The following is a 24,959-nucleotide window of genomic DNA, read 5'->3' as shown; positions in this document are numbered from 1 at the left end:
AATGTAACTTTGATAGTTTTTAGAATAATATTTTGAAAAAAGTTAAATTGGACGGGTATTAAGATGTAGGATTTGCAAATTAACAAAAATATTTCTTATGTTTGTTTATTTACTAAACATTCCTATAATAAAATATTAAAAGTTAACAAAAACACCTTCAATCCATCTATTAAATATGGTCAGTTGGCCACCACTGTCAGAGAATGGTCGAAGTGTTTTTGTAATTTCTAAAAAAAATATTTGAGGGTGTTTAGTTAAATTAACAAATTTAAGAGGTTTAAAAGAAATTGAAAAATATAGAATAATATTTTAGGCTCCGTTTGGTTCATTATTCTGATAGTTTTTAGAATAATCTTTTAAAAAAAATTAAATTGGGCGGGTATTACGATGTAGGATTTGAAAATTAACAAAAATATCCCCTATGTTTGTTTATTTACTAAACATCTCTATAATAAAATATTAAAAGTTAACAAAAACACCTCCAATCCACCCATTAAATACGGACAGCCGGCCACCACCGCCGGAGGGTGGCCGGAGTATTTTTGCAATTTCTAAAAAAAATATTTGAAGGTGTTTAGTTAAATTATCAAATTTAGGAGATTTAAAAAAAATTAAAAAATATAAAATAATATTTTAGGAATAATAATATTTTACTGTTTAATTTTTTTGAGAATATTAATAATAATATTTCCAAAAACGAATCAAACGAAGCCTTACTGTTTAATTTTTTGGGGAATAATAACAATAGTATTCCCAAAAGTTTGAATAAATTATAAGTCAGCAAAACTACATGCTTAGCTTGAAAGAGAAGGAATGTAGAGGAAAAGTGCTCAAATTAATAATAAGGATTTTGATTATCTAAATGTCTGGTTAAAAGCACATAGATGTGACAATGATTTGGCTTTGGAAATTGGAGCAGTCTTCAAATTACCGGCAGACCCAAATATTTTATCATGATTAATAGTGTACAAAATTATTATACTATAAGAAGGTCAAATTATTTTTTTTATTTTTCAAAAATTTTAAATCCACATTTATTCTTTCTAATAAAACAAATGAGGTTATTACGAAGATTTTATAACATAATGATAATATATAATATTTTTTTTATGACTTTGGATATCCAAACCAGTTTACGAACACTTTAACTAATCTTATATGATCCTGAAACTATTGATTAAATAAAAATTCTAATTACTATTCTTTTAGATAATATATAAAATAACTTTCACTAATATTTGTTAATTCAAGGTCATTTGCTTTATAATTGTCATATGGTACCGTAAGGATGGTGACTTGGCCGCCATTACAATCTTGATTAATATATTTATAAATTTCAACCTAAATCCTAATCTAATCGCTTCATGTAGGATACAATTGTCTCACATATGTGATATCATTTCAGGGCTAACACTCTATACACCCCCTATAACTGCAGAAATTTTGGAATGTACATTTAGACCCCTATCGTTAGTTGAGGGTCTTGACTGGGATGGAAATCTCTAACTGACCAATGTATTACGAGTTTGTCCATAAATTAATGTTTACTTGACTTTTTTACCCTTAATATTTTTTCAAAATAAATATTATAAACTATTATACATAACCTTAAAGAAAAGATAACAAAATGAAAAAGTTAACAAAATCTTACAAAAATAATTAAATAAAAACTTCAAAAAATATAGTAAAAGTTAAAAAACATTGAAAAGATAAAAAAAATTACAAAACCAATTTTTTTTTTTTTAAATCTTAAAAAACTCTAGATGACTTTTTGGCTTCTCTAGGCCAAATCCAACAAATACCACACAAGTCGTGGCCAATGCGACATTGATCTGGCTTGGCATGGCCAAATCGATGACACCAAAGGCCACAGTTGTCACTGATCTAGCCACGCATAGCAAGATGGACCCTCTTTGGCCAGGCATGGCACCGATCTAGCCCAGCGTGGCTAGATCAAGCCTTGCCAGGCCATCATTGTTCGACTTTTCGCCTCGTTGGCAATCAAGCTGCCAACATCCAATTATTATTTTTATTTTTTGGTTTTAATTTTTTACTTTTCAAAAAAAAATTATATATTTTTTTAATTTTCTATATTTCTTAAGCTTTAATTTTTAAATCTTCTTTGTTATTTGAATTTTTCAAAAAATTATTGTTTTTTATGTTTTAAATTTTTTTCTAAATTATCTTTATTATTTTAGGTTTTTCAAATTATTTGTATTGTTTTTATTTTCAATTATGTATTTTAAAATTTTTTTTCTCTCGTAAATTTGTTTTCCAAAATTTTGCAGGTGAAAGGTCTAATTTACCCTTACACTAACAGCAGGGGGTGTAAGGTGTACATTCTGAAAAAAAGTGGTGGCTGGATACTTTCTAAAGTTTTAGGGGTTATACAGTTATCAACCCTGTCTTTTATAAACCACCCTTAATTTCTAATATTATAATTGGATATTAAGTTTAGGCATATTCATTGAAGGGCGCCCTAAGATTTTGAAAATTATCAAAGAGCACGCTTGGAGTTGAAGTCATTTATATTCCCTTACAGAATTCCAGTAACTTTTAAAAATAAAAAGCCACTTATGGATTATTAATCACACAAACTCTAATTCTTTTATAACATAAATTCTAAAATTATTTTTTATAAATTAATTATATAATTAAAATTAATGGCTTAATGAATAATATACAAAATTTATAAAAATTGAAGACTGCTTGATCGATATCCTGGGTGGCACATTCGGCATCACTGCAGGTGGTTAAGACATTCACCGGAGCAAGTTGGGAAAGGTCAACTGAAGATCTATCCAATAGGGTCGGTGTTGTCATTAGACCTACCATCAATAATGATTCTCGACTATAGGCAACCAGTTTTCAAAATTTCAATTTTTTTTTATTTACAACATTTATTTTTAACATATCTTAATAATTAAAAAACTTATTCAAAAAAATACAAGTTGAGCTCTTTTTAAAAAAAAAAAAAATTAATTTTCAAAATTTTAAGGGTATTTTTGTCGAATACTCCCCAATTTAATATCCCTGTGATAGTCTCTAAAATTCCAAGGGTACTTTTAAAATTAGAGCATATAAAAATGGTTTTGGTCTCCGCAAATGACAGTCATAATAGGTAATTTGACTGAAAAGCAAGCATATCTTTATTCAAATTAAATAATTGTTATTGTAATAGTTTAATAATGTAACGTCAAAAGCTTAATAATATTATACAACCAACTGAAATACAGAAATCAGCTTCCATTAATGAATAAGTTACTACAATAAGCAAAAGATTTGACAATGAAACGGTAATATTTTAGCTTTAAAACGACAGCAACATTACCCTTAAGTAGTGATTCAGCAAAGGTCCAGTAGCCATTTCAATGCAAATTGAAATGCCCTTTTAAGTAGGGATTTAGCAAGAGCAACACAATCATCATGTGCTATATTATTATTAATAGTCTTTCTTTTGCCCTTAAAATGCTCAAATTTATCAAAAATTTTATTTTAGTGATTTTCAATGCACATATTTCACCAAACATGTTTGAGATATATGATATATCAACCACAGACGACAACAACTCTTTCCCGACAAGGTTTTCTTCGATAACTGGCTGCATACGTTGGGAATACAAAGCCTCTTTCGAAACAATTGTGTGTCATAGTTCTTTGATGATCTTACGATAAGGTTTGTGTCGAGAAACATTGCTACATTGGTAATTTTATGATAAAAGCCTCTTTCTATGCACAATCCCAACAATCGTGTGTCGTTGTCCCTATGGTTTAATTGTCTTTTTGAGGTGTGCTCAACTACTTTCTAATTGAATGTGTTTGTATTGTTAGCGGGTGTGAAATCTACACGAACTTAATAATCTAAATTAAACTAGACCAAACCAATTCGATTTGGTTTGAGCTTTATTAATATTAAATAATGTAGATTTATTTATTATAGTTTAATTTTAAATGTTCATCTTTTCAACTTAAAAATATATTTTATTTTCATATCATCTCTTAATCGCGATATTTCATTTCACCTAACCAATATGATATTAGTATTAACTATTGACAAATTGACGTAGTTATAGACAAGATTTGTGTAAACTTCTTATCTATATACTTATGAGTCATGATGTGTGACATAATTATATGCATTGTGCTAATTTTATGACATAACCACAATTATATATTAATACTCATTAGAATTTTTCTTGAATTAATGATATTATTTAGTACTTGACTTAATTTTTTAAGTTTAAAATTTTGACATATAAGGTAAATATGTGTTTATCCAATACTAATGTATCAATTTTTTTAACTATTAAATTTGAATTAAATCAAGGGTTATTAAATAATACAAAAAATTTAAGTTGCATTATCCCAATTCACTCCCACTCATTTGTATGTACTGCATATTAAAAGAATTCTAGTAATTATAATAATAAGTGAAAACATAGAGTTAATCCCTATAAGATATGATAAAATAATAAATATTTCTCTGAGGTTGTAGGAATGATGGAAATCTTCTTTGTTAAATTTTAGATATCAAGATAAAATAATAAATAATATAAAAGTAATTTTGTGATATTTACTAATTTATAATAATTTAAACTTTATTAATTAATAAGAATTTTGATTATATCTGACGGGTATAAATATTAACTCTATTAATATTTACAATTTTCAGAATTTCAAATGGAGCATGCTTGTTGAATCTTTGAAAGCTATACATACAAATAGCGCCTTGTAAAAGCGCGTGACAAACTTCCGGTTCTATTCTGAATTAATATCTCTTACGAAACAAAAATAAAATAAAACCAAAAATCGGGTCGGAGTTAAGAGAACTATATTTCTTTCTTCACTTTGTATCTGAGATCTCTGCATGTGAATCTCGTTTCATTCTAATTTGGATCTGCATCTTCACATATCTCTTCAAAGATTCAGAATCACCGATCACAAATTCTATCGGAAATGGACAATGGAGACATTGAAGGCGGAGACGAAGAGTTTCGCGCGCCCCTCGGCCGCAAGTACCGGCCCGTGGTCGCTAACGATCGCGCCGTTCTTCAGATGTCTTCTATGGATACCGGATCTCCCTCCGGTTCTTCTCTCAAGTATAAACACCTCTCTCTCTCTCTCTCTCTNTCAATGTTTTTTGCAGGTAGTAGATGAGATTGCGGTCGCTTGGAACGTCAAGAAGTGCAAGGGTTTGGCAACACTGTCGAGTTGATGTTTTGTGACTTTATTACATTATGTAAAGATTTGTATATAAAGAAAAACTAGATATGGACCCATTATTTCATACTCATCTATATATATATATATATATGTTTATTTATTTATTTATATATTATGTATTTGTATTTGTTTGTGTATGTGATATGTTTATTGGATATGGAAATGAGAAGCTGTATTGGCTGTGTAATTTTAGTTTAAGAGTAGCGAGAAGCAAGTGAACATTAGTAACGTTTACTGTGTAGTAACTTAGGATGTTATACAATTTTCCATTTATTTTTCAATGAATAAGAATTTCTTTGCTCTGTTGAAAGTGATCGAGTATTTGCTGCAATTATAAATAGGTGAAATTATTACTTGCTCTGATGAATCCTCTTAATATGTGCAAAATTGAAATTCCCATTTTCATGGCCTTGCATGTCAAGAACACCTTTGTGATCCGACTGGGTGTCATGTTAAGTATTGGTGATGTTTTGCAAGAACTTGGGAAAAAAGAAAATTTAAGGCATTTATGTTTGATTTATAGATGTACTTTAATGAAGATACTTTTGTTTCTTGGAATATAAAGTTATTCAACTGAATGGAAATAATATTATAAATTCCTTCATGTTGAGATTGTCTTATTTTTTAATAAATCATGGCAGGAATGTGAAAGTAGATGCGCAGGAAAACATGGGTTCTGATGCCAGGCAAAATCATGAAAATATAGGAGTCAATGGCTCCCAGATGGATTCCAAATTGGAATTGTTTGGTTTTGATTCTCTTGTCAACATTCTTGGTCTTAGAAGGTAAGCAGTTTATTCTCATTAACTTACTTTTTTATCTTGTGGATTGTACTCTCGTACACAAAGAAAGCATCCTTTGTTTAGTTGTACTCCCTTACACTGAGAAAGCATCATATTTAGATAGATAGATAGATAGACAGATGGATGGCTACAAAAGCATACGTATGTAGATGTATTGATAGAATTTCTTGCATCCTCCAACTTAGACTCATAAATGATTAATTTTTTATTAGTTGCTCTGGCTGAAGCTGTTATTGATATTCTTGCTTTGTGCTGGTCCAGTATGACTGAGCAAATTGCAGCACCTTCAAGTCCTAGGGAGGGTAGAGATGGTAGAGAGGGTGATGATGCTCCTGTTCCTTATGGGCGTCCACAGGTATGGTAATTTCTTAGGCATGCCACTATCTCATGGATAATTTTTTATTTTTATTTTCCAGTACTATATGTTTCCTTTATACACAAGTGCTTGCAAGATCTCATTGACTTGATATTGTTGATATTGGAATTTTGTCATTCTTTTCATATTTATGTGCTTGAGAATATAAATTATGGAATTAGAAGGTAAGGACTGTACCATTGGATATTTTGGTGTAGTCTTTTTTGTATGTTGTAGAAAACTTAATTGTGAGCTTTAGAAGAATCATTTTTGTGGTTGCCTTGTTCACTCTTTTGTAGTTATTTTTTTTTTTTTAATCAATGATATTCTATTGTTCCTTATCAAAAATTAAAAAGTAAACAGTAAAAGAAGTTGTACAGTCTTCTATTTTCTTTTGTTTTCTATAATATATCTATGTGGAAGATGGTATATCTATAAAGTTAAATAAGTCAGATAGTTCTTTAATTTGCATATATTCTTGAAATAATTTTTGGCTATGTCTGGAAACAGTGAATCTGAATAATGTGTTAGTAACTCCAATTTACATGCTTTCTGATGCTTTTCCTTTGCAGCCTAGTGAGGTAAAATTGGGTACGATGATGGGTGTATTTATTCCGTGCTTGCAAAGCATATTGGGAATTATCTACTACATCCGTTTCACATGGTATAACTCACATTCCCTTATGTTAATTTTGGCTTTGCTACTCTTGTATTTAAATCAATCTATTTGTCCCTGTCAATTGAGCGTCTGCTTTGCTTTTTATCAACGATACTGCCTTAGTATTTGAGAGAGAAGTTGGTGGAGTTCTTGTCCAGTAACTTTGAAATTATCAAAATTCATTTTATTAATTCTTAGCCAACTTCAGCTGTGTGTTTTGACCATTCAGACTAACTAATTGCTTTTGCTACCTTTGTGAATTTTTCTAAATTGCAGGATTGTTGGGATGGCTGGCATAGGCGAGTCCCTGGTGCTGGTGGCATTTTGTGGTCTGTGCACTTTCTTGACTTCAATATCATTAAGTGCTATTGCAACGAATGGTGCAATGAAGGTACATTATACTTATGATTAATTACTCCGGATTGCTTTTTTGCTTATCTATTTTGAATTTAGTACCATCATTTTGATATAAGCTAAGGACTTTTTGTAAATTTAAAGATATAAATATGTTTAGGGCATGTAGTGAGTCTAGTCACAATTACTTGGATTTTGCTATTGCAGGGTAATCATTCTTTATGAACTCTGTCAATTTTATGTTCTTGATCCTTAATATCTTTACTACTGGTTTATGAGGGAGAAGAAAAGACACATTAAATGGTATATTGGAGGACTACTTACCATATTTAAACAATAGACTGTACCTGAAAAGTGAAGTTGTGTTAGAATTGAGGACTGATTCTTGAATTGTCTTGCAGTTATGTTTGTCAGTACTTTGCAGTGGTCTGGAGTGTGAAGCATTTTTCATGTCTTAAAAAGTGCTTCCTTTCAGACAGATAGTTCTAAGGGGTTATGTAGATTGGTTAATATGAGGGCATTGAAGTAAATCTCCTCTATTTTGGAGCTAGCTGGTGCATTTGCTGTATCTTTGGGATGCTATTGTTTATTGTTGCTTGTTAGGGAATAATCAAAGATTAAAACCTCCACTTTTTTATACCCCTACATATTATAGACTATTTTTAATATTTCAGGGATAAATATATAGTATGATTTGTGATTCTTGGAAATTACTTGGATTTTTAAAATATATTTTGTGATAGACTATAGTATATGGTGATATACAATTGTAATAACATTTTTTGTATTATAACATCAATTCCTCCATTGCCCCTTAGCTGTTGGTATGTGGCTCAAATTGATTCAAATAGCTAATACCTCTTGGCTTATTCCAGCCTACTGCAATTTTTTTTTTATTATTTTTTTTTTTTTTGAGTTACTAGACAGTTTTTTGGCAGAGACCATAGAGCTAAAGTTCTGTGAAAATGTGCTGTTTTGGCAACTTTTTTGGGTAATTAGGATTCAGAGGACTAGAAGGGCTTTTGACATTAACAGAGAAGAAGACATCTGCTCATTGTGAAAAAAGAATTCAAGATATTTTTTTTCTGCTTTATTCATTTTCATTAGGTTGGAGTTTTAGGCCATGTTTAGTTTTGATTGTTGGGAACATATGGCTATTTTTGGGTCATTTTTTGATGATTGACATTTTTGGGCTGTAGGGTATACACTTGTGTATAGCTCTTATGTTTTTTCAAGCTTGGCTTTGTTAGTGGACGCTTGTTCGCTTTTATACATCTCTTATTAATTGATACATCTTTCATAGTTCCTCATAAAAAGAAAACCAAACAAAAGAAGAAAATATCATAACATTTTATTTAATTGGTGAGTGGTGGCAATTTCCTTTTTTCCTTGATGCAAAGAAATGATTTATAAAGTTATGAGGCTATTAAATAACCGGATTTAAGATTTTTTCTAGTGGTATTTGCATGAATACGAGGAGCATTTGTTTGTTTACATGGCCTGTAGAAGTGCAAATCTGTTAATTTTTGGCATTTGATTGTAAATGGTGATGATTTCTGGGTGGAAAGTATGGTGATAGGGAACATTGGAAATTGAGATTGGGCGGCACATTATTGTCCAAATTTAATGCATGTCAATGGCTCCTAATCTTCCTGTTTGATTTTTGAAATAACATTTTGTGGGCTATTAATTGATAGGACAGAAGTTGTGGTGAGTTCTGTTATGCACCCATAGCAGTGTTTGTGTGTGAAGATAGTATCATAAGGCTACAGCTTGGTTACACAAGTCAATTTACTTTCTGAAAATTCAGATTTCTCGTAATCTTAATCTAATAGTAGTTTAGGTTTTAGATGTAAACCAGAATGATGGTATGCCTTTTGATGAAAGTTCATCATTGAAAGGATTTTAAATCAGATCTTATGGACACTTTTTATGGGTCTTTGCAATTTTCTTATTTTATGGATATGAGGGGATATACATTCCCTATGCACCCTTTGGAGACTTTTTTTTCCTCCTTTGATTATGGTTAAAGTTAGGAATCAAACTGTTGAATGTATAATTACATGAAAACATGGCTAGTAAAAGTTTCTGCCATCTTGATATTCCTTCTCACAATCTCGTGACTGATAGTTTGCTTATTGTAAGTTTCTGTAGCTACCAATTGATTAATACTCTTCACTTGTGACTCCCCTCACAAAACCAATAGATGAATAATCTCTTGATGCCTGTCCTTCTCGATGAGTTCCATGAATCTGTGTATATATGCCTGTTGTTAGAGGATTTATGGTGGAATGGACATTAATTTTAGACTGTTCTGTTGATTGGTCCATGTTTAGTCTGAGATGTTCCATGCATGAATCTTTTTATGGTTGACTCTCTTTGGCAATGGGGCGTCCCTGCTATATTCCATTTACTTGTTGGTAATTTGAGTCATGCATGCTTAATGCTGATGGATTGTGATAATAAGTTGTTTTCTGAGAGTACAAATGATTTTGTTATTAATAGATATCAGAATATGGCTGGACAGTATACATTTTGTAAAGATCCAGATGTGTTTTCTGCTAACTGATCATGGTTTTTCTAGATGGGTTATTCACTTTTGTTATCTCCCATACTTCTAATGCAAGTTTTGTTTCTTATCAAGAATACTTTGTTTTGGTCTAATTTGGGTGATGCATTTCTTTTAATAATTTACTTATAATTTGTTCCTGTTTCTGTACTGGGTTTCAGAAATTACTACACCTTTTCTGAGTATTTCATTTTGGTTTGAGTACTAATTGCTTTTTGAATTTTCACTTGCAGGGTGGGGGACCATATTATCTCATTGGTCGTGCCCTTGGTCCAGAGGTTGGAGTGAGCATTGGACTCTGCTTTTTCCTTGGGAATGCAGTCGCTGGAGCTCTGTGAGTGTATGCTGTGAATTTTTTTTTTTAGGCATAATAAAAGCATATGACTGATTGTGGTCCATGGGTATCTTGGACTTGAGGTTCATAATAGATGTTCTAAGATCTTTTAATAAATGATTTATTATCATTTACATATGCTAACATCCATGCTTTTTGTTTGTTTTTGCCTTGTGATTTCAGGTATGTGTTGGGAGCTGTAGAAACCTTCTTAAAAGCCGTACCTGCTGCTGGGATTTTTAGAGGTAATGATTGACAATGTGTTGCAGGATATCTAAATACTCTTTATATATATATATATATTCTTTTACCATTTATCATAACCCATATCCCATTTGGGTATATATATATATATTCTTTTACCATTTATCATAACCCATATCCCATTTGGGAGCAGCTGACAAGTTTGAGTGATGTAGATTCAATTGGCTGTATTAAGATAAGTGTTAACCTTAGTTGATATCTGACCAGTATGAATATTTTCTAAGAGCAGAAAAAGCATAGAAAGTGTTGTTTGATTATTTTGTTTTCTATAATATATCTATGTGGAAGATGGTATATCTATAAAGTTAAATAAGTCAGATAGTTCTTTAATTTGCATATATTCTTGAAATAATTTTTGGCTATGTCTGGAAACAGTGAATCTGAATGATGTGTTAGTAACTCCAATTTACATGCTTTCTGATGCTTTTCCTTTGCAGCCTAGTGAGGTAAAATTGGGTACGATGATGGGTGTATTTATTCCGTGCTTGCAAAGCATATTGGGAATTATCTACTACATCCGTTTCACATGGTATAACTCACATTCCCTTATGTTAATTTTGGCTTTGCTACTCTTGTATTTAAATCAATCTATTTGTCCCTGTCAATTGAGCGTCTGCTTTGCTTTTTATCGATGATACTGCCTTAGTATTTGAGAGAGAAGTTGGTGGAGTTCTTGTCCAGTAACTTTGAAATTATCAAAATTCATTTTATTAATTCTTAGCCAACTTCAGCTGTGTGTTTTGACCATTCAGACTAACTAATTGCTTTTGCTACCTTTGTGAATTTTTCTAAATTGCAGGATTGTTGGGATGGCTGGCATAGGCGAGTCCCTGGTGCTGGTGGCATTTTGTGGTCTGTGCACTTTCTTGACTTCAATATCATTAAGTGCTATTGCAACGAATGGTGCAATGAAGGTACATTATACTTATGATTAATTACTCCGGATTGCTTTTTTGCTTATCTATTTTGAATTTAGTACCATCATTTTGATATAAGCTAAGGACTTTTTGTAAATTTAAAGATATAAATATGTTTAGGGCATGTAGTGAGTCTAGTCACAATTACTTGGATTTTGCTATTGCAGGGTAATCATTCTTTATGAACTCTGTCAATTTTATGTTCTTGATCCTTAATATCTTTACTACTGGTTTATGAGGGAGAAGAAAAGACACATTAAATGGTATATTGGAGGACTACTTACCATATTTAAACAATAGACTGTACCTGAAAAGTGAAGTTGTGTTAGAATTGAGGACTGATTCTTGAATTGTCTTGCAGTTATGTTTGTCAGTACTTTGCAGTGGTCTGGAGTGTGAAGCATTTTTCATGTCTTAAAAAGTGCTTCCTTTCAGACAGATAGTTCTAAGGGGTTATGTAGATTGGTTAATATGAGGGCATTGAAGTAAATCTCCTCTATTTTGGAGCTAGCTGGTGCATTTGCTGTATCTTTGGGATGCTATTGTTTATTGTTGCTTGTTAGGGAATAATCAAAGATTAAAACCTCCACTTTTTTATACCCCTACATATTATAGACTATTTTTAATATTTCAGGGATAAATATATAGTATGATTTGTGATTCTTGGAAATTACTTGGATTTTTAAAATATATTTTGTGATAGACTATAGTATATGGTGATATACAATTGTAATAACATTTTTTGTATTATAACATCAATTCCTCCATTGCCCCTTAGCTGTTGGTATGTGGCTCAAATTGATTCAAATAGCTAATACCTCTTGGCTTATTCCAGCCTACTGCAATTTTTTTTTTATTATTTTTTTTTTTTTTGAGTTACTAGACAGTTTTTTGGCAGAGACCATAGAGCTAAAGTTCTGTGAAAATGTGCTGTTTTGGCAACTTTTTTGGGTAATTAGGATTCAGAGGACTAGAAGGGCTTTTGACATTAACAGAGAAGAAGACATCTGCTCATTGTGAAAAAAGAATTCAAGATATTTTTTTTCTGCTTTATTCATTTTCATTAGGTTGGAGTTTTAGGCCATGTTTAGTTTTGATTGTTGGGAACATATGGCTATTTTTGGGTCATTTTTTGATGATTGACATTTTTGGGCTGTAGGGTATACACTTATGTATAGCTCTTATGTTTTTTCAAGCTTGGCTTTCTTAGTGGACGCTTGTTCGCTTTTATATATCTCTTATTAATTGATACATCTTTCATCGTTCCTCATAAAAAGAAAACCAAACAATAGAAGAAAATATCATAACATTTTATTTAATTGGTGAGTGGTGGCAATTTCCTTTTTTCCTTGATGCAAAGAAATGATTTATAAAGTTATGAGGCTAATAAATAACCGGATTTAAGATTTTTTCTAGTGGTATTTGCATGAATACGAGGAGCATTTGTTTGTTTACATGGCCTGTAGAAGTGCAAATCTGTTAATTTTTGGCATTTGATTGTAAATGGTGATGATTTCTGGGTGGAAAGTATGGTGATAGGGAACATTGGAAATTGAGATTGGGCGGCACATTATTGTCCAAATTTAATGCATGTCAATGGCTCCTAATCTTCCTGTTTGATTTTTGAAATAACATTTTGTGGGCTATTAATTGATAGGACAGAAGTTGTGGTGAGTTCTGTTATGCACCCATAGCAGTGTTTGTGTGTGAAGATAGTATCATAAGGCTACAGCTTGGTTACACAAGTCAATTTACTTTCTGAAAATTCAGATTTCTCGTAATCTTAATCTAATAGTAGTTTAGGTTTTAGATGTAAACCAGAATGATGGTATGCCTTTTGATGAAAGTTCATCATTGAAAGGATTTTAAATCAGATCTTATGGACACTTTTCATGGGTCTTTGCAATTTTCTTATTTTATGGATATGAGGGGATATACATTCCCTATGCACCCTTTGGAGACTTTTTTTTCCTCCTTTGATTATGGTTAAAGTTAGGAATCAAACTGTTGAATGTATAATTACATGAAAAGATGGCTAGTAAAAGTTTCTGCCATCTTGATATTCCTTCTCAAAATCTCGTGACTGATAGTTTGCTTATTGTAAGTTTCTGTAGCTACCAATTGATTAATACTCTTCACTTGTGACTCCCCTCACAAAACCAATAGATGAATAATCTCTTGATGCCTGTCCTTCTCGATGAGTTCCATGAATCTGTGTATATATGCCTGTTGTTAGAGGATTTATGGTGGAATGGACATTAATTTTAGACTGTTCTGTTGATTGGTCCATGGTTAGTCTGAGATGTTCCATGCATGAATCTTTTTATGGTTGACTCTCTTTGGCAATGGGGCGTCCCTGCTATATTCCATTTACTTGTTGGTAATTTGAGTCATGCATGCTTAATGCTGATGGATTGTGATAATAAGTTGTTTTCTGAGAGTACAAATGATTTTGTAATTAATAGATATAGAATATGGCTGGACAGTATACATTTTGTAAAGATCCAGATGTGTTTTCTGCTAACTGATCATGGTTTTTCTAGATGGGTTATTCACTTTTGTTATCTCCCATACTTCTAATGCAAGTTTTGTTTCTTATCAAGAATACTTTGTTTTGGTCTAATTTGGGTGATGCATTTCTTTTAATAATTTACTTATAATTTGTTCCTGTTTCTGTACTGGGTTTCAGAAATTACTACACCTTTTCTGAGTATTTCATTTTGGTTTGAGTACTAATTGCTTTTTGAATTTTCACTTGCAGGGTGGGGGACCATATTATCTCATTGGTCGTGCCCTTGGTCCAGAGGTTGGAGTGAGCATTGGACTCTGCTTTTTCCTTGGGAATGCAGTTGCTGGAGCTCTGTGAGTGTATGCTGTGAATTTTTTTTTTTAGGCATAATAAAAGCATATGATTGATTGTGGTCCATGGGTATCTTGGACTTGAGGTTCATAATAGATGTTCTAAGATCTTGGTAACTTAATAATATATGATTTATTATCAATTACATATGCTAACATCCATGCTTTTTGTTTGTTTTTGCCTTGTGATTTCAGGTATGTGTTGGGAGCTGTAGAAACCTTCTTAAAAGCCGTACCTGCTGCTGGGATTTTTAGAGGTAGTGATTGACAATGTGTTGCAGGATATCTAAATACTCTTTATATATATATATATATTCTTTTACCATTTATCATAACCCATATCCCATTTGGGTATATATATATATATTCTTTTACCATTTATCATAACCCATATCCCATTTGGGAGCAGCTGACAAGTTTGAGTGATGTAGATTCAATTGGCTGTATTAAGATAAGTGTTAACCTTAGTTGATATCTGACCAGTATGAATATTTTCTAATAGCAGAAAAAGCATAGAAAGTGTTGTTTGATGGTGAATAAAGAAATATAACCTTGTATATATAGTGTTTCTTCTCTTTTATTTTATGAAAGAGATCTGCTTTGTAAATGGTTGATATATTCTTAGCTATGTTTATTACAGAATGTTGACTTGTTGACATTGGATTGGAAGATCTTTCATGTAGAGTTTAACCTTGCAATTGCCTGGTTTAATAATATATCAACCTCCATCTTTCCACCTCTATCTCACATTGTCTCTGAGTGCATGTGCACGTAGGAGAGTAAGCAGAAAATTTGGGAAAGAAAGGAAAGAAAAGAGAAGAGTAGATATTGGAAAGAAGCAGATTGAATACATAAAAAGAAAGGAATTACAGAAGAAGAATACAATAATTTAAATTAAGAGATCTATTGAATTGAAATTAGGGAGAGGTAGAAGAGAAGAGAAGAAAGTGGTAAAAATAGTAGAAAGAAAGGAGAGTTATTGAGAGAGACTAGAAATAGAGGAGATAAAGTAAAAGATAAGAAATAGAAAAAGAGTTGGAAGAGAAAAGAGAATGAAAATAACAATCAAGTTTTCTCTCCAAATAATATTTAAGTAATATCCTAGTTAAAATGTTTTATTAAAGAAAAATTAGGATTTCTTTATTTTGCTTCACTTGCATCCTCTGATGTCTGAAATATAAAGCTTTAATTTTTGGGTGTAAGCTGATGCACATTGACACATCTAAATCCCCCATAAAATTACATCTTTCTATGGATTCTGGCGCACTGCAAACAAAATTATTTTGACATAATTTAAGAAGCAAGACTAAATATTTACCTATAATCTTGCTGTGTAATTTGCAAGAAAAAGAATATGCCTATTTCTTCTCTCCAAATACAATAAACTTAAGGAACAAACTTATTAGGACTATTAACTTGTCTTGGGTGTACCAGCCTTATGTGTTTCCTTGATGAAAAACGTTGAGGAAGTAAGCCAGTATCTTTTTTGGATTTGTGCTGTTTTTGTTATCTTTTGGATTATTTAATTTGCAAGAAGTGGAAGAACTTTAAAGATGCTCTTAAAGAGGACCTAAATTTTTTATGGGATGAAGCTGACTTTATTTCATCCTTAGGGCTGTAAGTTATTAGTTTATTTATTGAGATTCTGCTCTTCTTTATTTTAGCAAAATTGCGAGGCTGTTAAATGATTTCTTGATTCTTTTTTCTCTTTACTGTTATTTTGTATATGCATGCACTGTCCTGTAATGGTACAGTACTGGCTCACTCTTTTATTATTTTTTGTTTTTGATATTAATATGTTGAACTTGTTTTTGATTAAAAACACATTAGTTTGAGGTTGGGTATCATATGTAATTGATAGTGTTGTTGATAGTCGTTTACAATGAGCATAGTATACAATTCGAAGACATAAATTAATAACCTTGTGCTAATTTATTTCACTTTCATCTGTGCTTTCAATGTAGAGACGGTTACGAAAGTTAATGGCACAGCAACTGCACAATCCATACAAAGTCCAAGTTCACATGACCTACAAATTTATGGGATTGTTGTGACTATCATCATATGCTTTATTGTTTTTGGTGGTGTGAAAATGATCAATCGGGTTGCACCTGCTTTCCTCGTACCTGTTCTATTCTCTCTATTCTGCATATTTGTTGGGGTTCTTTTGGCAAAGAAAGATTACCCTGCACGTAAGTTCTTCATATTTTTTCTCCGAGAGATGGGTTCTCTCACTGACTTCGTATTATGTCTTTTATATAACAATTTTTTGAACTTATGAACCGTGGGTTGATTTTCATAAGTTCTATTGCTTGCATTGTTAACATGGGAATATAAAACTGGTTGCTTAATATTTTTTTTTTCCGTTTTGGGGGAGGGGAGATTGATTTGTATATTTTGACAGTTACATGAAATTCCTATGCTTATTATTTTTTGATAGTAGATTTTTTGGGGGGTAGTGAATGATTTGTATATAATTTTGACAGTTTTATGCAAGTCCTACAGTTATTTTTCAAATTTACTTTTTGCGTTGCTCGGTGATGTATAAAGTCAGAGTTCTTTATTGACATGGGTCATTCTAGTAGGGGTTACATATTGAAATTTGTGTGGAAGACTTTTAGGAAAAATAACATTATAGATTGATATGCTGACAAGGTAGGTCAACTTTGATTCTAGATAAATGCAGTGAGAAGTGTAGGCCATTTGTATTTTTTATACGATTTTGACCTCAATACAAAAAAGGAAAACGGGACATCACATTTGTCTCTGTTTTTATTAGTGTTTTTTTTCTTGTTTGGATCCTGTTCAGCATGGAATATGATGGTTTTTTTTTTCGTAATTTTTGTCACAGCTGGAATTACGGGCTTGAGTTTGAAAACTTTTAAAGATAACTGGAGTTCAGATTACCAGAAAACAAACAATGCGGGAATACCCGATCCTAATGGAGCTGTTACCTGGAGTTTCAAGTAAGACATGTTAAGAATTTTCTTTGCTGTTATGTTCATATATATGTTTGAAAGGAATTGATTGATATAATTCAATATGTTAATTTACAAAATAGTGAACTAGTTGTCAACATATAGACAATACTAAAATAGGTCAAGAGAACTAAAAAGAATAAAAAGCAAGGACTAGGAAATATAAAAGGGACCTGAAGTGAATAAAATGAAGTCTGTCAAAATACTTCCGCCTCCCTATGGTGATGATTGAAGAAAAAGCCACATATCGGGATTTGAAGACACTGAAACCCATGAACATGGTCAGAACTTGGCTTTGTCCCATAAAGATGAGCGTCTTCCCCACTTTTGTCTAAAAAGTTCTTCTATTTGTTCTGGTCAAATAACCCACAAAATAGCCATAATAGCACAGCCCCCAGGGTTTTCGCTCTCCTTAGGGCTTGAGATCTTTCTAATGAAATAGAGCAAGAGGGAGGTCTTGCTGGAATATCTCTAAAGCTTTAAGTATATCTATTGTGGATAGATTATGAGAACATTCATTTCTTTTTACCCCTTGAATTTAAACCATCTAAGATGGGACTAGCTGAAGCCTGATGACAGTTGGATACGCACATTTCAATTTAAACTGACAACATTATTACACATTGGTTGGTGAATAGTATATGGAATAATATTAGCTTTTTGTGGTTTTTCTAACTAAATTTCATTTTCACCTTTCAGTGCATTGGTTGGTCTCTTTTTCCCGGCTGTAACAGGAATTATGGCTGGGTCAAATCGATCTGCCTCCCTGAAAGATACTCAGCGTTCAATCCCCATTGGAACTTTGGCAGCAACTCTTACAACAACTGTAATGTATCTCATTTCTGTGTTATTTTTTGGAGCACTTGCAACCAGAGAGAAGCTTTTGACAGACAGGTATTCATATTTCATTGAAGCCACTGCTTGTCTCACAGGTCCAGATTTTCATTTTTCTGCAACTTTTGCTGGGCAAATCGACTGCTATATGTTTATAAACATGTTTATTTTGCATATTTACCCATATATTTCCGTTGTTCTTCAGCATATGGTAGTTAATAGAAAGGGGGTAGTCAAATGGGGGTATTCAAACATATTTACCCATGTTCCTATTTATTTACTTGCCCTTTTTTGGCAGCTTATAACGTAATTAATAGAATGGGGTATTCAAACATAAGACTATCTGGTCAACTTGGTTGTGATATCATGTTACAGAAATTTTTGTTTTAAAAGCGTAAGTTAGTAGTAAGACCTTAAGACTCCAATATTATTTAATCTTTCTCTCTGTCTCTCTCCGTCTATCTATCTATCTATATAGTACCCATGTCTTAATTGTTCCAGGTGTTAGAGCCAGCTTAACCAGTTGGCTAACAGTTCCTGTTATACACTGCATAGACATCACTTCCAGAATTCTTGGGCTTGGGTTAACAGTTAAGGGCGAGTTGAATATAATTGTGACACGTAAATTGTTTGATTTTTTTATAGTGTTATGTCAGATTTCTATGCCAAAAATGAAAAAAAGAAATAGGATGTGTATGAATGTAGAAATAAACCCTTTTTTTACTTGGAATGTAAAATAATAAACTATTATAGTGATGAGCTATCTCTCTGTGCAGGCTATTTACTGCTACAGTTGCTTGGCCTTTGCCAGCAATTGTTCACATAGGAATCATTCTCTCAACCTTAGGTGCCGCTCTTCAAAGCATGACAGGTGCTCCACGCCTCCTCGCAGCAATAGCCAATGATGATATTCTGCCTATTCTTAATTACTTCAAGGTAGCAGATGGGAATGAGCCTTACATAGCTACATTCTTTACTGCGTTCATCTGCGTTGGATGTGTCATATTTGGGAATCTGGACCTTATCACGCCGACTATAACAATGTTTTTCCTTCTGTGTTATGCGGGTGTGAACTTATCTTGCTTCCTTCTCGATCTTCTAGATGCTCCCAGTTGGCGTCCCCGGTGGAAATTTCACCATTGGAGCATGTCTTTTCTCGGGGCAGCACTTTGTATTGGTACGTCTCCTTTTCTGTTATTCATTTGAAGCTATATACATTAGCGATTGACCTCTAAAATGCATGTGTACATTTTCACTTAAAAGAAAACAATGTGAATATCTTGGCATGAGAGGAAACTAGATGGGCAAGTATAGGTATGTTTTCTATGTGAATCTTAATTACTTTTTGGTTTTGTTTTTTCCTGCAGTTATAATGTTCTTGATCTCTTGGTCATTTACTGTGGTGTCTCTGGCCCTTGCAAGCCTAATATATTATTATGTGAGCCTTAAAGGAAAGGCTGGGGATTGGGGAGACGGTTTTAAGAGTGCTTATTTTCAGTTAGCCCTTCGCAGTCTTCGATCTTTGGGAGGTAAATCTTACCATATAACATCTATTACTGGTACTCTCTTAGCAGCATCTGTAGACTGTATAATGACAACATGATGGCTTATTGGAAAAAAAAAAAAAATCTCTGATTTTATTAATGAAGATATGCTATGTTCCTTATTGAATAGTTTGGTGGGTGTTTGAAGTTGGTGATGGGCAAATTACTATAAACTCCTCTCGAGGATTAATCGAGGTACGCGTAAGCTGGCCCGGACACTTTGGTTATTAAAAAAAAAAAAAAGTTACTGTAAACTCGTGGTGTACTTGGCGGGCTTTTTCCAAAAATTAGAAATCGAAGAATTATTAGTCTCTCAAATGGGATGACAATACTTTTGAGACTGCTATGGTTTTTTTTTTTCTTTTTTTCCGGCTAACTACATCTTAATCTAACAAGATCCAAGACTTCTTTTGTTTGTTTTCTTCCCTTACAAATGATTTTCAGATGAATACATTTGAATACAGTGACAAAGTGTTACTTTTTTCTGGCCATGAAAAGTACCAATAGACATAATTAAAGTTATCTATATGTTAAATAGCCAACCCAAAGTCGTTGCTTCCTTGTCAACACTCTCTCTTATGGTTGACTTTTTCTCATAAATGCATGTCTTGGTATACTGCTAGCATCAGAATGATCTATCCTATTGTGTTGGTTGTGTCGGAAAAAGGAGGCACTGATTTGCCACAAGAGAGGGATTCTCTTGTCGGATCTCTCAGTCTGAAGCAGTCAAATGCCACATCCTATGCTTGTGATACCGACATGATCAGATAGATTATCTGGAAACTATAATTTGTTGTTGTTGGTGGTATATATCTGAGGTCAAGTGTCTATAATCATTTACTTTTAGTTTTACTAATTTATAGAACTAAACAATTTAACCTTACAAATCCTTAATATTGATGTGTTAACACCTATTATTTAGCTTAAATTTAGACCTATTAAGAGTGGGGAGATAAAAAGGCAAACGCAACCTTAATGTTTGATGAAGTTTTGTATGTCTTTTGTTTTTGGTTTTTTCTTTCAAATTCTTTGCATCCCATTGTTAAAAAAATAATAATATGTTGAATTTCTGTAGTAAACCTTTGATAATTAATCTTTGCAGCAAACCAAGTGCACCCAAAGAATTGGTATCCCATTCCATTGATATTCTGCCGACCGTGGGGGAAGCTTCCGGAAAATGTGCCCTGCCATCCCAAACTTTGTGACTTTGCAAACTGCATGAAGAAAAAAGGTCGTGGAATGTCCATATTTGTTTCTATACTAGACGGAGATTACCATGAATGTGCTGAAGATGCAAAGGTTGCCTGCAGGCAGCTTGATACCTACATTGAGTACAAGCGCTGCGAAGGTGTAGCAGAGATAGTTGTAGCACCCAATATGACAGAAGGTTTCCGAGGAATTGTTCAGACCATGGGCCTTGGTAATCTGAAACCCAACATTGTTGTCATGAGATACCCAGAAATTTGGCGTCGTGAAAACCTAACTGAAATCCCAGCCACCTTCGTTGGAATTATTAATGACTGCATCGTTGCAAACAAGGCAGTAGTGATTGTCAAGGGCCTTGATGAATGGCCCAATGAGTATCAAAGGCAGTATGGTACAATTGATTTATACTGGATTGTGAGAGACGGTGGTCTCATGCTCCTACTCTCTCAGCTCCTCCTCACAAAGGAGAGTTTCGAAAGCTGTAAGATTCAGGTCTTCTGCATTGCAGAGGAGGATTCAGATGCGGAGATGCTTAAGGCTGATGTAAAGAAGTTTTTGTATGATCTAAGGATGCACGCTGAAGTGATTGTCATAACAATGAAATCGTGGGAGGTACAAGTGGAGGGAGTACCTCAACAAGATGAATCATTGGACGCATACAATGCTGGTCAGCGTCGGATTGCTCATTACATGGCTGAAATGAAGGCTACAGCTGAGAAGGAAGGGACTCCATTGATGGCTGACGGGAAGCCTGTCATTGTAAATGAGCAACAGGTGGAGAAGTTTCTTCACACAATGCTGAAGCTGAATTCAACAATACTGAGACACTCGAGAATGGCGGCGGTTGTGCTTGTTAGTCTACCGCCACCGCCAACTAACCACCCGGCCTACTTCTACATGGAATATATGGATATGTTGGTAGAGAATGTGCCGAGACTTTTGATTGTAAGAGGATACCGAAGAGATGTTGTAACACTATTCACGTAGCTTCAGAATTGCAGCCTCGCCTGTAATTGCCCCCATATTTTACTGTTCATATATATTTCTTTTTTTCCTTTCCGATTTTTGTAGTTTAATGTTGCATTCATTCTTTTTACTGCTAGTGCCAGAAGGCAGTCTTGTTTTCATAGAAATTTTAAAATCAAATACACAGCCCTTTTTGGGATCTGGATTTGAGTTATAATCTTGTTCTTTTTTTCTATACAATCTTGAATCAAAATTTCTGGTTTCTTTCGTTGGTTTATTTATCATGTAGACTCTATTAGATGATCCATTTTTCTCTGTTTTGAACTTGTGGATGAGAATATTCTTGGTTGTATAGATGCATTTTTTTTGTTATTTGTGAGTGAACTTTATATATTTAGTTATTGATAATTAGAGTGTTTGGATTAGTTTGTACTTATTTTAACTAATTTCAAAAGTGAATTTTATTTAAGAACAGAGTAAAGCTATGTGTCGCATAACAGCGTTAGTTTATCATTTACATCGACTTGTCAAAAATTATGCAATCATTACTACACGTGTTGTATTGCATCACATTATTATTTTGGATAAAAATATGAAATCCCTGCACTGGCGCCCACAGTGGGAAGCTCCTACCAAATCTTGTCATCTACGAGAAGAGGTTAAATATGAGTTTATTTAGTTATTTTGAAAGTAAACCATATGAGAAGAGATTAAATATGGGTTTATTAATTATTTGAAAGTAAACCACATGTCCGGCCATCCAATTACGGGGAGGCTTCGCCTATGTGCTTTAAGCCCTTCCTTGCCTAGCCAACAGTTGCCGTTAGGTAAACTTAATCTGCACCCGGATATGGAACTGGTTTTACCTTTCTCTACGGGGTCCTGGCTTAGATGCTAATGTTATTGGTGCTTCCCCCTCTGCTACTCCCTCTATCTCTGTTGCTGGTGGTTCTCAGTAAACGGGGTGGAAGGGGGTACCGTACTTGTGCACTTCCTCCAGATTTTCGGAAAAATGTGCCCTTTCTTTCTTTGGTACCTGTGGGGCTGGTGCCCGTTGGCCTTACCCCCTTGTAATAAAGATCAATGTAATGTCTAAATTTTTCATCAAGTTATGGTTATCCTATTTGTGAATTGTATATCACTTATGTTTCTGATTTATTTAAATGTCAATATCTCATCAATGTTCAAGATAAATAATCTCCAACATTGCAAAATAAAATCAGAAGAAAACATCAATCCCAATTTTCAAGTTAACTGCCATATCTCATGTTTCATGTAATTTATTATATTGTTCCACGTACAAATTAGATTAATGTATTGTTAACTCTACTGTCTAATTATGAACACTAAACATATCAAATTTAAAAATAAAATAAAAATGTGTCGTTTAGTTGAAGACTTGAAGCGCGTGGAATTATGTATCCACATATTTTTACTTATTTGTTTCTTTTAATTTATTTTGGATAATATTTGAAAAGTCCAACTTCATACATTAAAATCCCTCTTGGGCTTTGCTTTGAATGAGAATATGTTTGGTACAAAGTTGTCATACACAATTTAATATCACATTCATTCATTCAAATCATTTGGAAAAATATTTTTATTTGAAATGAGAGTAAATGACATGTTTCCACAAAGGTTTAGCAAAATAACAAGTTTTTACCAGATTTTCATCCTTAAATCAACACCATGAATTTTAAGTTATGACAGATGAGTAGAGAGAGCTAATAAAATATCAAATGACTTTTTAACCCTCAAATTAATAGAGTTAGAAATATCATCTTGATTTCAATTTTATTTCACTAATACCCACTTTCTTCATATCATCCTTAAACCACCACCACCTCCACCTAGCCAGGGCCGAACCCCATTTCTCCTACTTGGGTTTTTGTGTTCGCGCGACTGCTCCCAAATTGCCCCCATCTTCGACATCTCTCTGCATCACTTGCTGAACCAAGGGGGATAAACCAAGACTTCTCTCAAACTCCTCCACAGTAAGTAAACGGTTGGGACTCACTTCACGAAGTCTCCCCAGCATTCGTATGTATTGCCACTAAATCTAGCCGCAGTTGCCAAAGCCATGAATTCATGTTTTGTTCGCTCCTTTCCTCCAATCATGAAGTCCACTGTCAAATTTCATTTCCATTAATTACAAAAATACTCATTTTATTAATGAATAAAATCCAATAACAAATGTTCCCTACCGATTGTTTTTTATATTTGATTGCTGTTGTGTGTAATTGTCTGGTCGTCGCCGACTCCCCGTCGTTACTAACCTTCCCACAGCCAACCCGCCCACCACCTGTTTGACAAAATTCCTCACCCAAAAGCCACCAGCCAACCACTTACCCTTGTTAAAGGAGGGTCATTTTAAAATTTTCATTTTTGTCTAAAATTTAATCTAACGTAAATGATCATTTTACCTTTGACCATTTCGTTAAATGATTTTCTGCTAATTTAAGGGTGGGATCTGAAATTAATGAAACCAGGGGTGGGAATTTGTTTTTTCACTTAACCTTGGGTGGGAACATGTCGTTTACACCGGAAATGATTTCAAATTTGGTGTTGTCATCAGCCTCTAAATTCCAAAGATTTTTATTACCACATATATTTATATTGTCTTCATTTTATAATTTATTTGTATAGTATAGCATTTTCTTTGATGTAGATATATCATAATATAGTGACCCGATATACCATCCCGTCATGCATATCCTAAGTGTTTTTATGCCTAATCTTCAAACGGTCATATTTATAACACGTGTCCTTAAAGTGCACAACAATCAACAGCCAAGGCCTTCCCATGCGTCATCTTGTGAGTGTTTGACTTCTATTTACAAGGTGATTACTGTCATAAGTATATGTTAAGCTGTTGTTAGCATAGACCGACCTACAATAAGCATGAGATTATTGACTAGATCCTGATTAAAGGGATTATGCGTACAACGAACCCCGTAATACCAACTCTCGCCCATTGTCAAACGGGACGAGTATTAAAGGAGTTATCTACCTCTGTTCTAGGGGATTTCAGTATTAGTAAAGCTCAAGAGGACAATACGCTAACCTTTTAGAGAGAGTTAAGAGTGGATAGGTCG

General features: G+C 33.2%; 1 protein-coding gene across 3 annotated transcripts; it reads left to right on the top strand.

The window, feature by feature from the left end:
* Positions 1–4,744: 4,744 nt before the first annotated feature.
* LOC116124129 (cation-chloride cotransporter 1) lies at positions 4,745–22,141 on the top strand. 3 transcript variants are annotated; one of them, XM_031409836.1, is made up of 13 exons: positions 4,745–5,099; positions 5,865–6,008; positions 6,288–6,381; positions 6,954–7,045; positions 7,316–7,430; positions 10,196–10,296; positions 14,532–14,593; positions 16,301–16,528; positions 17,188–17,302; positions 18,014–18,208; positions 18,925–19,325; positions 19,516–19,677; positions 20,795–22,141. In XM_031409836.1, exons 1-13 carry the CDS (start codon positions 4,957–4,959, stop codon positions 21,883–21,885), a joined length of 2,943 nt encoding a protein of 980 aa, XP_031265696.1. In that variant the 5' UTR covers positions 4,745–4,956; the 3' UTR covers positions 21,886–22,141. The 3 variants fall into 3 exon arrangements, with proteins under 3 accessions (XP_031265696.1, XP_031265695.1, XP_031265697.1); XM_031409835.1 differs by lacking the exon at positions 14,532–14,593 and adding an exon at positions 10,480–10,541; XM_031409837.1 differs by lacking the exons at positions 4,745–5,099; positions 5,865–6,008; positions 6,288–6,381; ... (1 more) ...; positions 7,316–7,430; positions 10,196–10,296 and adding exons at positions 11,001–11,089; positions 11,360–11,474; positions 14,239–14,339.
* The last annotated feature ends 2,818 nt before the right edge of the window (positions 22,142–24,959 follow it).

This window comes from Pistacia vera, unplaced genomic scaffold, assembly GCF_008641045.1.
Source record: "Pistacia vera cultivar Batoury unplaced genomic scaffold, PisVer_v2 Contig15, whole genome shotgun sequence".
NCBI classification, from domain to species: domain Eukaryota; kingdom Viridiplantae; phylum Streptophyta; class Magnoliopsida; order Sapindales; family Anacardiaceae; genus Pistacia; species Pistacia vera.
The sequence above is the reverse complement of the archived record's forward strand: the minus strand, read 5'-3'. Positions and strand labels throughout refer to the sequence as shown.